The sequence below is a fragment of the Sinocyclocheilus anshuiensis genome, unplaced genomic scaffold, assembly GCF_001515605.1.
Source record: "Sinocyclocheilus anshuiensis isolate Anshui unplaced genomic scaffold, SAMN03320099.WGS_v1.1 scaffold326, whole genome shotgun sequence".
Taxonomy (NCBI): domain Eukaryota; kingdom Metazoa; phylum Chordata; class Actinopteri; order Cypriniformes; family Cyprinidae; genus Sinocyclocheilus; species Sinocyclocheilus anshuiensis.
The window spans coordinates 162,440-175,096 of record NW_015546098.1 but is presented as its reverse complement, the minus strand read 5'-3'; the positions used below and the strand labels follow the sequence as shown (position 1 = coordinate 175,096).

Genomic DNA, 12,657 nt, shown 5'->3' with positions numbered 1-12,657 from the left:
TATGCATCAAGCCTTAGCCTCATGACTTTCCTGGACAAGCAAATTGTCAGGCTGCTGTGCAATGTGATACAATCACTGCAAATCAGAACATATCTGATGTATGATATATAATCATATCAAGAGGGTCTGTACATTATTGTACAGCACTGAAGTAGAGAATAGCTCAAGCAAGGTGAACGCTATCTCTGTTGTCTTCATAATCGTTCTCACCAGCGCACACTTAACCTTCACATTGACAACCAAACCTGGAACCTTAGAATAGAGTGTTTCAGAATGGCTGTATATAACATGCTCGCTTTATGTCCTGCACATATGTACTGTCATAATGAAGACATTATGTATCATGTATTACATATTATCTGAGGCTTATAGAATTTTCAAAGTAGTATGTGATTTAATCATTTCTATACTTTCCTAAAACTACTTTTCTGTTTTGTGTGTGTGTGAGAAACCGCTCGTATACCTGTGGCTGACTATCTCAGATAGCAGATGCAGTTCATTGTATATCGACAGAAGAGATAATGAACAGTATAACCTCTAGTAAAACTGTTTTTAGCAAAAGGCGTATTCGAATTGCGGTCTGGGGACCCCCAGGGGGTCTCCAGAAGGGCCCACACTGTCCGCAGGAAATTTCAGCAAAAAAAAAAAACAAGGAACGAAAGAAAACTAATTTTGTTTTGGAACAGAATTTATTGTAAAAAATGCTATACAAATAGCTTTAACTCATCAATGCACATCTCGAATAATAATGTTTATTTTGGCTCTAGTAACAAAATTAAATCACAATTTTTTACACAGTAAATATGAGTCTTAAAATAAATAGCTAACTTTATGTTTTAGGAAGAGGGTCCTTCTCAAGGGGGTTGTCATAGTTTTAGCATTAATAAGTTTAATAATTCTTATTTTTAATAACACACGCCTTTGCTTATTTAGTCAGAACGTATGTAAACATATTTTCCATGGTTCGCTGTGCGTGACAAACCACACAGAGCTAAACTCTTTTTTATTAAAACAACTCCTTTTTTTAAGTGACCTCATAAAGATTATGAAATCAATCTTTTAAGAAAAAGAACTTCACGACTGAAATTCTCATCTTATAGCTTTAAGCTCCATAAACAACAAGACACAGAAAAAAGCGTTGTCAGCAAATCAGAAATTCATAAACAAAGTGATTTAATCGCCATTTAAAATTAAGATTGCAGAATGTGATCTGACATTATGAGCTAATGTGAATCCCTATTTTACATTTTCACATGCAGGTCTAGGAGAGAAACCAGGTAGATTGAGAGTGAGTTTTAAGGGTCCGTTTTAATTCACAAGAATGAAACTTAAAACTGAACTTGAAGAGCTCCAATCTACAAATGCACATTTTCCAACACGAGTAGCAATGAAAGACGCACCTGTCTTTTAAAAGATATGTTCGACTTCCTGTGTTCAATAATTTTCTACTCATAAAATCAACAACAAGGACACAGCTTTTTAATGAATAAATATCTGTTCGATGTCTGTAATGACTCAAAATCTTAAGTATACAATATTAAGATAGCAGTGTTAAGAAGTCTTTGTTGAGGCTTCAAATAGTTGGTATTGTGTGTGAGAAACAATTAGTGATGAGAATCAAACGACATTCCTCTTTTAAAAGCATCAGGACATTTTACAGGGGTTAATGTCTATGAGTCTCCAGCGTGTCCGTCTTCGTGCCCGATTAACAGCCGTCCGAACAGCACACTCAAAAACCTGTTGCACGCCACGATTGCTGAGAGCCGAGCATTCCAGGTATCCCTTGGCACGGATCTCCTGTGCCACCTGTTTGCCCTCCGAAGCCGCGGTGCAGCTGGTGCGATACGGCCCCATCTCACGATGGTCCGTCTGTGTGGCAACAACCAGCACAGGAACCTTCGGGAGATATTCCCTCACTTCAGTGATCCATTTGTGCCGCAAATTATTTAACGAATTCGGATTTGCCACCGAATAGCAGAGCAAAACCACATCCGCCTGCTGATAGGACATGGGCCGGATTTGGCGGAATGTATCATGGCCTGCTGTATCCCACAGTCCCAAGCTGATCTGGACTCCATCCATGAATACATCAACGCCAGTGTTTTCATAGACAGTAGGTCTGTAGCTGTCTGGGAACGTTTCAGAAGTGAATCGTACAAGAAGTGCCGTTTTACCCACCGCACAGTCCCCGACCAGGACGCATTTCACTGAGGCCTCTACCAGCCCATTCATCCTTCTGTCCATCTGGTGTTGTAGTTATTGTAAATAATGAGTGTAAAAAAACGATCAGTGGTGTCCAACAGATGATGAAGTCATCTTTCTAATTGCAAGTCTGCAGAAATGTGAGCTCTAAGAATAAAAGCACTGCTAGTTACACAGCATTCTGAAGTCTTGTGGTGATTCCCTCCTCGGCTCTGTAATCCAGTGAAGGTTTAGGAGCTGAGTTCATTATGGTCCATTAGAGATATTCAAGATGGAGAAATCCAGAAGTGGCTCAGCTGTATCCCTCCTTTGACCGTTTCACTCCTGCCTAATTGAAAGAACAAAGAAGTACAATTACTATTATGCAATCGCAAAACACCAAGAAATGTTTTTTATGCAATGAGATTTTTTTATACGTAATCTACAAAAAATTCATCTAATTGGTCTTATATTTAAAGAAACAGTTTCATTTAAAAGACATTGTCATCATTTACTCACCCACGTGTCGTTCCAAACCTGTATGACTCTCTTTCTCTTTCTAAAATGATTTTGAAAAGTGTGTCATTCTGGGTTTTTTTGGTCCATACAATGACTATGGAGTCAGATGTTGTTTGGACCCCAACGTTCTTCTAAATACATTCCTTTGTGTTCATTAGAATAAAGCAAGTCATACAGGTTTGGAATGACATGAGAATTCCGTCTTTTTCTCACCCTCATTTTTTTGTGTTCATCATCCCTTTAATATCTTTAAAATACCAAAGAAATACTACAACATCATTCTTAGATCTTAGAAATCAATAGAATATCCCGCTAACACCACAGAGCACAGTAGACTCCTCTCATTGCAGGCCTCAGACATCACTTCCCATTGACAACGGCCCTGTTATCGACTAAAGTCGAATTGACACATTTTTGGCTATAGTATTCTAAAAAATGCTGTTTAGCACAAATGCGACAGCTCATTTGTTTGTTTGTTTAATAACTCTATGGGCCAATGCTGGTAAAGGCGCATTCGACAAAACTCAACCTCAAAGATGAATCTCGAAATGGCAACATGGCTGTCATGAGAGGAAAGTACACTGATGATTCAAACAGCTGCTCCACTTAATACCACAAAAGGCCAAATGGTTGTGATATACTGTCAGAAAACACTTTTCGGTATGAAAAAACACTGGAAACATCGTCAGCCAGAATATTCTTGAGAAGCAGGCCTATAATCTGGCAAGTATTTAATAGCCTCTACGGTGTATTTCTTTGCTAGTATAGAAAATGTGGTGTTATAAAATGACTCCAACAATTATATCCTTATTGACAGGATTTGTAAAGTCTTGTGTGTTTCATTAAAGAAATACTATGAATATTGGAAACCATAATCTAAATTTAAAGGATTACAATACAATCGGTGATGGAGAAAACTCCCTTTACACACACACACACACACACACACACACACACGCTGTTCACAGACTCTGAAGCATTGCAAGGTATAATAAAAATATAGATTTTTGTTCATCGAAAAATAATTAGTAACTAAAAAATTTGACATGTCAACAAAAAGTATCAAACAATTTATTGAAGTCCTTGTTAACCACATTATATTAATCCGAAACAAGAATATGCTTTTCATTTTTTTTTTTTTTTGAAGATGTGAAAATTTATATTTACAAAATATATTGAATTTACAAAATAACTAATTTCAATTTAAACTGGTTAAGAACCTTACAAATAATGAACACTATACATATCAGGTTCGGATTGGTGATCAATTTATGCAGGCAAAATAAGTTTAATACATTTATAGAAAAAAGGATCCACAGTTTTAAACTGAGGCACGGTATAATTAATAGATGCATTACAAAGAAGAAAACAACTCACCTCTTTGAACCCTTCAACCGTGAGATTCACATGCGTAGATAAAGCTCAGTTTAGCATCTGTTATTTTAATTTAATGAAGCATTAGAAAGAGATCAGACCTCAGTCCAATGCTGCATTTTTCTCAAAACTTAAAAACTGTTAAACTCAGGAAACTCAAGCACCTTTGAGCACAGAGAGATAATATATGCCTTCACAGACAGAGCATATGCTGCATCCTCTAGCAGAGGGAAGTGAAATGCGAGGCTGGGCTCTTTTCTCTGTAAAATCGTACATCAAATCCCTTCTAAGCTTCCGCTGTGACGTTCTCAGCACATCTACGGCATCGAGTCTTGCTTCTTCTGCAGTCAAGAACTCATTACGCATGAAACGGTCTAATGCAGCAAGGAAAAGAAACTAAGATACAAACAAGAACAAGATTCTTTGTGTGGGGTCCCTGAGACATTTTAGTCATTTTGAAAGGAATCCTTATTTCCAGTTTAAATTATTTGATCACAAATTAGACACCTTTTAGAAAGGTCTGTTAGCTGGTATAGTATTAAAATAGCCTTGGGATGAAGTTTAAGTGAAATAGAATAATTACCAGAGCACTTGTTTAAGTTATGAAAGGGCATGGAATTAAAGCATGATAGTTTTGTTTTGCAGCAAACACATTGCTGTTTAGATCAGCTGAAGGACGCGATTCAAAGCATCCAAACTTCAGTGCATGTTCTACAGCAGGGCTGCCCAAACTGGGTGTCCTGCAGAGTTTAGCTCCAACTTGCCTCAACACACCTGCCTTTAAGTTTCTAGTATGCCTAGTAAGAGCTTGATTAGCTGCTTCAGGTGTGTTTAATTGGGGTTGGAGCTAAACTCTGCGGGACACCGGCCCTCCAGGACCGAGTTTGGACACCCCTGTTCTATAGCATCAAACATTTCTAATGAATAATGGCAGAAAAAGTCATTCAGCGCGTCGCCCTCTGATGGAGAGGAAGTGCACTGCATTCACATCGACAGCTGCCACTTTCATCATGGAGGAATCTGACCTTTACTAATTGAAACAAAGGTCAGCTACTGAGCGTTCAACATGCGGAGTTATATTTTCCCCCACCAACGGTTTCTACTGATTCAAGGGGAAATGTAGAAAGAGAAATGAGGATGTAGAAAATGTTCAGCTGTGATTTTGAGCTCCAAGCACATGCTACACTAAGCCCTATAGAGCTGTGCTGAATAAACTCCATTTTAATTTCACCAAAAGAATCAAAGCTTGTACATTTTAAGACTTTATTCTTCCCTTCAGTTTTTTTTCCCCACCATAATGTCTAACAAAAATAAAACAAAATTATACATATAAAATCTTTCCAAATATACAATTTCACAAAAACATTTTCCAGAATAAATTCTTACACATAAGAATTGTGATTTGCATAGCAGCATTAAGATGTCTATAAAAATATGCGTGGCATCAACATTTTAAACTGGAAATATAAAAACCAAAGCTGAGCTAAAACTCGAGCACTAGCACGTCAAGGCAACATAAAATGTATCATTCTGATCTAGGATCCGTCCAAGCTGCTCACAAACCAACTAAAATGCAAAGCTGACTGAGCATCAGCATTTATATTTCCAGAAACGCTATTAAATATATTTCTACATATACCAACACTGAAGAGAATAAGCCATCCTGTGACTAATGGCCTTGCGAGGGAGCATCAACATTCAAGATAGTATAATCTGTATATACAGCTCAATACACTATAAAACACTGTAAATATGTAGTACCTTGATTTTTATGACTTCGATGCACAATTACTGAAAGACGTGAAAATATGTATGTAGCAAACAGACAAAAGAACTGTGTAAAGACTGGCACTATTAGTCCTCAGAGAAGACGCTCTGGATTAAGGCAGTGGAAAGAGAGAAATCTAAAAGTAAAAGCTTCATTATAGCAGCTCTTTGTGAAGCGTGACCAGCACCAATCCGGTCTTAGGCTCGGTGTAACTGTGAGAAAGACAGAAAGAAATGAATAAATCACAAAATGTACATTTAATGACAATTGGTTCTGCAAAATACAATATCAAAATATGTCAAATTAAGTCCCTAGTATGCTTCTATAATGCTGCTGGCTTCTTAGCATTCAGATTACATTTGTTATACATTTTTTATTCTTTTAACTTTTATGATTTTTTTTTTCCATTTCATTTCAAAAATAGCTTTTAAAATTAACTTCAATTTAAAAAGATGAAGAACCTTACAAATAATGAACACTATGTGCATCAAGTTTGGATTGTTGATCAATGCATGCTGATGAAATAACCTAATTTAGAAAAACAGACCCACTGTGAATTTTTGTCAATATTTTGAATAAAAGACCAAGTAACACGTTAGTTTGGGGACCAATTCTCATTGCTTATTAGCATGCATATTATTAGCATACTGGCTGTTTATTAGTACTTATAAAGCACATATTAATGCCTTATTCTGCATGAGCATATTTTAGATCCCTTAATCCACCCCATACCTAAACTTAACAACTACCATACTAACTATTAATAAGCAGCTAATTAGGAGTTTATCGAGGCAAAAGTCACAGTTAATAGTTAGATAATAGTGAGAATTGGTCCCAAACTAAAGTATAGCCAGACCCAGCTGTGTGACTTAAGTGTGTGTGCAAATATTCTTAATACTTCATTGGCAGGACCTAGAATGCGTCTACACTGAAAGATGTTTCGTTCCAAGCGATGGAATGACAGTAGCATGTACTGAATCAATGTAGCATTCAGAAAGACACATTGCAAGAGCGCTGGATGCAGTCAGTATACCTGAAGTGGTGGTTTTTGAGGTAGTCTAGTACAGCAGGCCTGATGCGTGCCACTCCTCCTTGGCTGCGATTGCCTCTTCCCGTGATGACTGACAGCTGAGGCTGACACAAACCCTGACTCAATTCTACAAAAGACACAGCCATTAAAGACAACGCCAGACTCTGAAATCAAAACATTATCCAACACACCAAAACCTGCACAATCCATGTGCTGCATACACTAGAAAAACTGTTCTTTTGTATGTTTGTGGATCACATACCTAAATTTTTGTCGGTGAGAACCTGACTAAGATGATGAAGGGCCTCATCCACATGCAGTCCATGGAGATCTAGAATATTCTGAGGCAGGAGTGAAGCATTCACTTGCTGGAATATCTGCATGGCTGCTCGATGGTTCGCTTCACGCATCTTCTCCCCATGCATGTGACCCTAAGCATACACAAAATTGTGCATAGAAACTTTATAAGTAAGAGCTCTGATCCAAGAACAGCACTGCACTCGGCATGCATTTTTAAAAAGCACCTGCTAATAGATATAGGAAATAATGCTCGACATGTAGGGATCCTGAAAGAGATGGAATTCATGCTTCGTGGAATGAGTAGTTCATTCAATAGAAAGTCTGAAAATCCCCAGAATGGTCCAGAGGAAACTAGGAATCAGGAGAAACAAGTAATTCTCCAGTTTATGAATGAGCAATTCCGGGATGTGAAATTGCAAAAATGATTTTGATTTCTACAGAGTGCAACAGTCAGTCAGGTTATGCAAATAAAAATGCCATTTCACACTGTCTGATTGTCCCATTCTACAACAATCAGACAATTTGTTAATTAATTTACCAAAATAAGAGGGATCATACCAAATGCATGTTATTTTTTATTTAGTACTGACCTGAATGAGATATTTCACATAAAAGATGTTTACATATAGTCCACAAGAGAAAATAATAGTTGAATTTATAAAAATGACCCTGTTCAAAAGTTTACATGCGCTTGATTCTTAATACTGTTTTTTTTACAGCTGTTTTTTTTTTTTTAAAGAATGAAGATGTGTACATTTTTCTTATTTTGCCTAAATATCATATTTTTTTCATTTCGTACTGTTCAGGACAAGGGACTCATGAACAACTATCACAAAACAAACATCTTATCTTATTCAGGTCAGTACTAAATAAAAAATAACATGCATTTTGTATGATCCCTCTTATTTTGGTAAAATAATTAACATTTTGCAGATACTGCAAAGTGTATGTAAAACTTTGACCACAACTGTATATACACACACACATATAGCCTCATATGTTGACTGGTTTGATTCATGGCTTATAACTCATAAGATCTTTTTTTAATTCCTATAAGAAAAATGAAAATGAAAAATACTTCCAGAAGTAAGGCTGCTGAAAAAGTGGCCGGCACTGTTGCACTTTTTGTGAGTTTGTACTGAAAATCCTTATTTCTTGTAAATTAAACATAAGAAATGTTATTATCTGTGTGTCAAGTGGCGCAGCAATCGTTCAATGTGGACAGACACATAGCTCATCACCAGAAATGACGTTTTGCACATTAAAACACTGTTTAAATTTTGTGTTTGTCTCAAAACTATTCTTTTGTTTTTGGATCAGTTTTTCAGCACACATTATAATGTTCATCTCTTGAACCTGTTGTGCGTAGAAACTAGCCACATCCTTGCGTCCCTGCCGATGGGCTTCAGCTGCCTTGTTAAAACACTCTATCTGCTGATGTCTCTGCAGTGTTGCCTCTGTGCGGAAGTCCTCATATTCTGGATCCTCTGAATCCTGGAATTGAGCAGCTTCCGCCTCCCCATCTCTCGGCTTCCATCTCTGAGTGAGTGAGTCAAAATGCATCAACAATCAACACAGAAATTCCGTTTCATTTCAGTATGCTGTATGGTCACACGTAGCTCACCCGCTCTTTGCTCGGAGTTCTGTGCGCGCCATTACGCTGAGGAGTAGGTTCAGGAACCACTACATTTCTGACTGGCCCGTCATCCAACAGAGCATGCAAAAACTGTTCGGTCTGCTCCAGAGAGTAACTACACAAGCAGATGGTCAGGAGACATTTCCTTTCAGGTTATTTCTGCTTTCTTAGTTATTGTTTCTCGTCTTATTGTGCACAATTCCTCAGCACATAATTTTCTAAAAACAAATGATAACAAACAAATGGTTTATTTTAGGGACCAATTCTCACTATTAACTAGCATGCATATTACTTGCATACTGACTGTTTATTAGTACTTATAAAGCACATATGTGACCCTGGACCACAAAACCAGTCTTAAGTGTCAATTTTTCGAAATTGAAAGCTGAATGAAGAAGCTTTCCATTGATGTATGGTTTGTTAGGAGGGGTGTTTCTCTGCAGCAGGGACTGGAGCACTTGTCAGGATAGAAGGAAAAATGGATGGGGCAAAATACCGTCAAATTCTTGAGGAAAATCTGCTGCCCTCTGCCAGAAAGTTGCCAATGGGAAGAAGTGGTAAACGTCCTTGCATGGCCTCGTCAGAGCCCTGACTATAAACCCCACTGAAAATCTGTGGAATGACCTGAAGACTGCAGTCCACAAACACTCACATCAGATTGAACTGAACTTGAGCAGTTCTGCAAAGAAGAGTGGGCAAATATTGCAAAGCCTATATGTGCAAAGTTAGTAGAGACAAATCCCAACAGACTTAAGGCTGTAATTAAAGCAAAAGGTGCTTCAACAAAATACTGACACAAGGGGCTGATCCTTTTTCCAACTCCATAATTCTGGTTATTTAAATTTTTTTCTGACATGTTGGTGTTATATCTTTCAGTTGGATGTTATACCCACTGCACATTAGTATTCCCTCTGTGTTTGTGTGTATTGAGAGAATAAGCGGTCTCACTCTCTTGCATTAGTTGATAGGACAGAGCTGCCTGTCTGTGCTTCTCCTGCCAAAGACAACAGACACCAGGTAAGTTTTACATCAATTCAGAATCAAATTAAAAAAAAAAAAAAAATCTATGCTGTTTTTGTAGGTTAATATCCAAAAACTGTAAACATAATATCAAAATATCTTACTTGAATAGTTTCCTTCCATTTCTGGTGCAGCAGTTTGGCCAAGTTCAGGTCTATCTGCACTGCACAGTCATCTGATGAAAACGCACCTGCAACCATATGGATTTCAAAGAGATTTTACAACGATTTTATGAGCGTGAATGAGGATTGATGTGGTTACTCATTTCAAAGTAAGAGCTCTTCATATCACTGTATTAAAAACAAAACTGGAATCAGACTGAAAATAAATATGTTAGACTACCTTTAAAGGGATAGTTCACCCAAAAATGAAACTTCTGTCATGAATTACTCGCCCTCAAGTCGTTTCAAACCTGTAAGACCTTCGTTCATCTTCGGAACACAAATTAAGATATTTTTTATGGGATCTGAGAGCTGTCTGACCCTGCATAGACCGCAACACAACTGAAATGTTCCCAAGTCCAGAGACGTAGCAAGGAGATCTGTAAAAAAATTCCATGACATCAGGGGTTCAACCGTAATTTTACGAAGCTACGAGAATATTTTTTGTGCACAAAAGAAAACAAAATAACGACTTTATTCAACAATTCGTCTTCTCCACGTCACCCTGTAGCGCCATTTTGGAGAATATCAGCTGGACGTAAACCGCGTATGCTGTTGTCAGCTGTGTCACACTTCGTAAAATTATGGTTGAACCCCTGATGTCACATGGATTATTTTACCGATCTCCTTGCTATGTCTCTGGACTTGGGAACATTTCAGTTGTATTGCTGTCTATGCAGAGTCAGACAGCTCTCAGATCCCATAAAAAATATCTTAATTTGTGTTCCGAAGATGAACGAAGGTCTTACGGGTATGGAACGACATGAGGGTGAGTAATTAATGACAGAATTTTCATTTTTGGGTGAACTATCCCTTTAAGCTGAAATGCTTTTAATGGGAACACAATAGTTTAGTGCAGTGGTTCTCAATTGGTCGTGATGACAGTTCTGTTCTAAAAGGATAATGGACAGCAAGGAAACAACAATGCTTAATGGAAAATTATAAAATGAAACTAACCACATAATCAAATAGTTACGACAGCAAAATAAACCGGTATCAACTTTTAAAAGAAGACAAAACACAAAACACACAACCAGTATCCTTTGTTGTTGTTGTTGTTGTTAAAGATTGTGGGTCCAATTAAACTTTACAGTATTTTGTATCAAATTCATTTGTCATTTGGTAGAAGGAAGTGAAATTGGGGAAATCCCATTATGGGTAGGTCATGCAAAAACCATGAACGAAACTCCCCAAGGTTTGAAAAAATATAGACCCACACTACATTAAAAACAATGTTATGGGTTTTGTATTGTTTTGGGTCGACACTTCATGTCACTGGAATGATTGACTGATTCACTGAATGATTTATACGGCATATTGATTAGATGTTTTATTACCTGGACTGACCCCAACAGGTCCAAAAAGCTCAGAGAGTTGCAATGCAAGTTCAGTCGGAAGTTTCAGCTCCAAGGTTTGAATATCCATTGAATTTGGCTCTCTTCCCCCCTGTCGGGCTCTCTTTCTCTCTCTTTCTCGTTCCTTCCTCTCCTCCTCCTCTTTACGCTCCATTTCGTCAACCTGACACAGCAGTGACTGAGTTATGGCATTCACCTCTGCTCTTGTCTCCTCATCCTCCTTTTCTTCCTCTCCTGCCTCCTCTTCGCTCCCTTCCTTCAATGCTCCATCAAGGCACTGAACAACGTTCTCACCTTGTCTCTCTAATGCCTCTTCCTGCCCTGGACCTGTTTTGTCTGGCTGTTCCTCATTAGCTGCTGTAACCTCCAGTTGTACTTTAGTGCCTTCTATCGCAAAGGAAGTTTTGGGCTCACATTTTTTCATTGTCATGCTCGCCTCATCAGATCCTTCAGCTTCGCTTTGTGAGCTTAGACCTGGACTCCAATCATCATCAGCTTGGCTAACATCACTAAAGTTAGATTCCTGAAATTTGGGACTGATGCTACTTGCTGACCTGTTGCTAGAGTCACTTTCTGAGCCCATCAAAGTTTCTGATGGTTTTATAGATAGTTCACATGACTCTTCCCCAGGAACCAAAGACCCCATGTCAACCTCGTCATCCTCATAATCTTCTTTAGACAGTCTTTCTCCAGAATCTAGTAACAAGTTAGTTGTCCACTCAATATCTTGATGGCACTTCTCATAAAGGTCCTCCAGATTATCCATGGAGACACGTCTGAAATGGCGGCTCAGAATCTCGAGGTTTTGCTTTTTAGAGTGAGATTCTCTAAAGTCGTTCTCTTCCACCTGAGAACCCTTCTCATGGACCACGCGGTACGGCACTCCCTGCTGGCAGGCAGACTGCTCTTCATTTGTTTTTGGGGTGAAACGCAAAGAGTTTCCCTCCGAAACAAACACACCACTACTAGATAAGTTAGAGTCTAACTCAGAACATTTCTGCTGGTCAATTCTCCAAAGCAAGGCAAAGTCCTGAGGTTGTGTTTGGGTCGAGGCACAGGAACATAACACCATGGGCAATGAAGGTGGTTCTCCTGTAGGTGCGAGATCAGTGGGCTCATGCAAAATAACTGGAGATTGTGAGCAAGGCAACAAACGGCCTTGATTGGTGAAGGTAAGTGCCAGTTTACAAGATTTCCCCACTCTCCTGCTAAGCCCTCTCCGTCTCTCCAGACTGCTCTCTGAATCTACGACAACCTTTGAACACAGAGTTTCTTGGACATTTGGGCTCAATCTGCATTTCTCTTCTGACAAC

The 12,657-nt window shown here is 38.4% G+C and overlaps 2 protein-coding genes across 3 annotated transcripts in view; both read right to left on the bottom strand.

Annotated features, from left to right (window-relative positions):
- Positions 1–764: 764 nt before the first annotated feature.
- On the bottom strand, positions 765–4,597 carry LOC107700273 (rho-related GTP-binding protein RhoH-like). Of its 2 annotated transcripts, XM_016501878.1 has the most exons (3): positions 4,239–4,256; positions 4,078–4,134; positions 765–2,530 (listed from the first exon to the last, which is right to left on the bottom strand). In XM_016501878.1, exon 3 carries the CDS (start codon positions 2,242–2,244, stop codon positions 1,645–1,647), a length of 600 nt encoding a protein of 199 aa, XP_016357364.1. In that variant the 5' UTR covers positions 2,245–2,530; positions 4,078–4,134; positions 4,239–4,256; the 3' UTR covers positions 765–1,644. The 2 variants fall into 2 exon arrangements, with proteins under 2 accessions (XP_016357364.1, XP_016357363.1); XM_016501877.1 differs by having other exon boundaries at positions 4,078–4,597.
- Positions 4,598–5,281: 684 nt separating this feature from the next.
- The window catches only part of LOC107700258 (NEDD4-binding protein 2-like), a 15,727-nt gene continuing 8,351 nt past the window's right edge, over positions 5,282–12,657 (bottom strand). Inside the window, exons 8-15 of the mRNA XM_016501863.1 lie at positions 11,327–12,607; positions 9,933–10,018; positions 9,702–9,802; positions 8,797–8,923; positions 8,529–8,711; positions 7,135–7,303; positions 6,876–6,999; positions 5,282–6,054 (exon numbers count right to left, since the gene is read on the bottom strand). Of these exons, the coding sequence (XP_016357349.1) occupies positions 5,997–6,054; positions 6,876–6,999; positions 7,135–7,303; positions 8,529–8,711; positions 8,797–8,923; positions 9,702–9,802; positions 9,933–10,018; positions 11,327–12,607 (2,129 nt within the window). The 3' untranslated portion in view covers positions 5,282–5,996. The remainder of the gene's footprint in view (positions 6,055–6,875; positions 7,000–7,134; positions 7,304–8,528; positions 8,712–8,796; positions 8,924–9,701; positions 9,803–9,932; positions 10,019–11,326; positions 12,608–12,657) is intronic.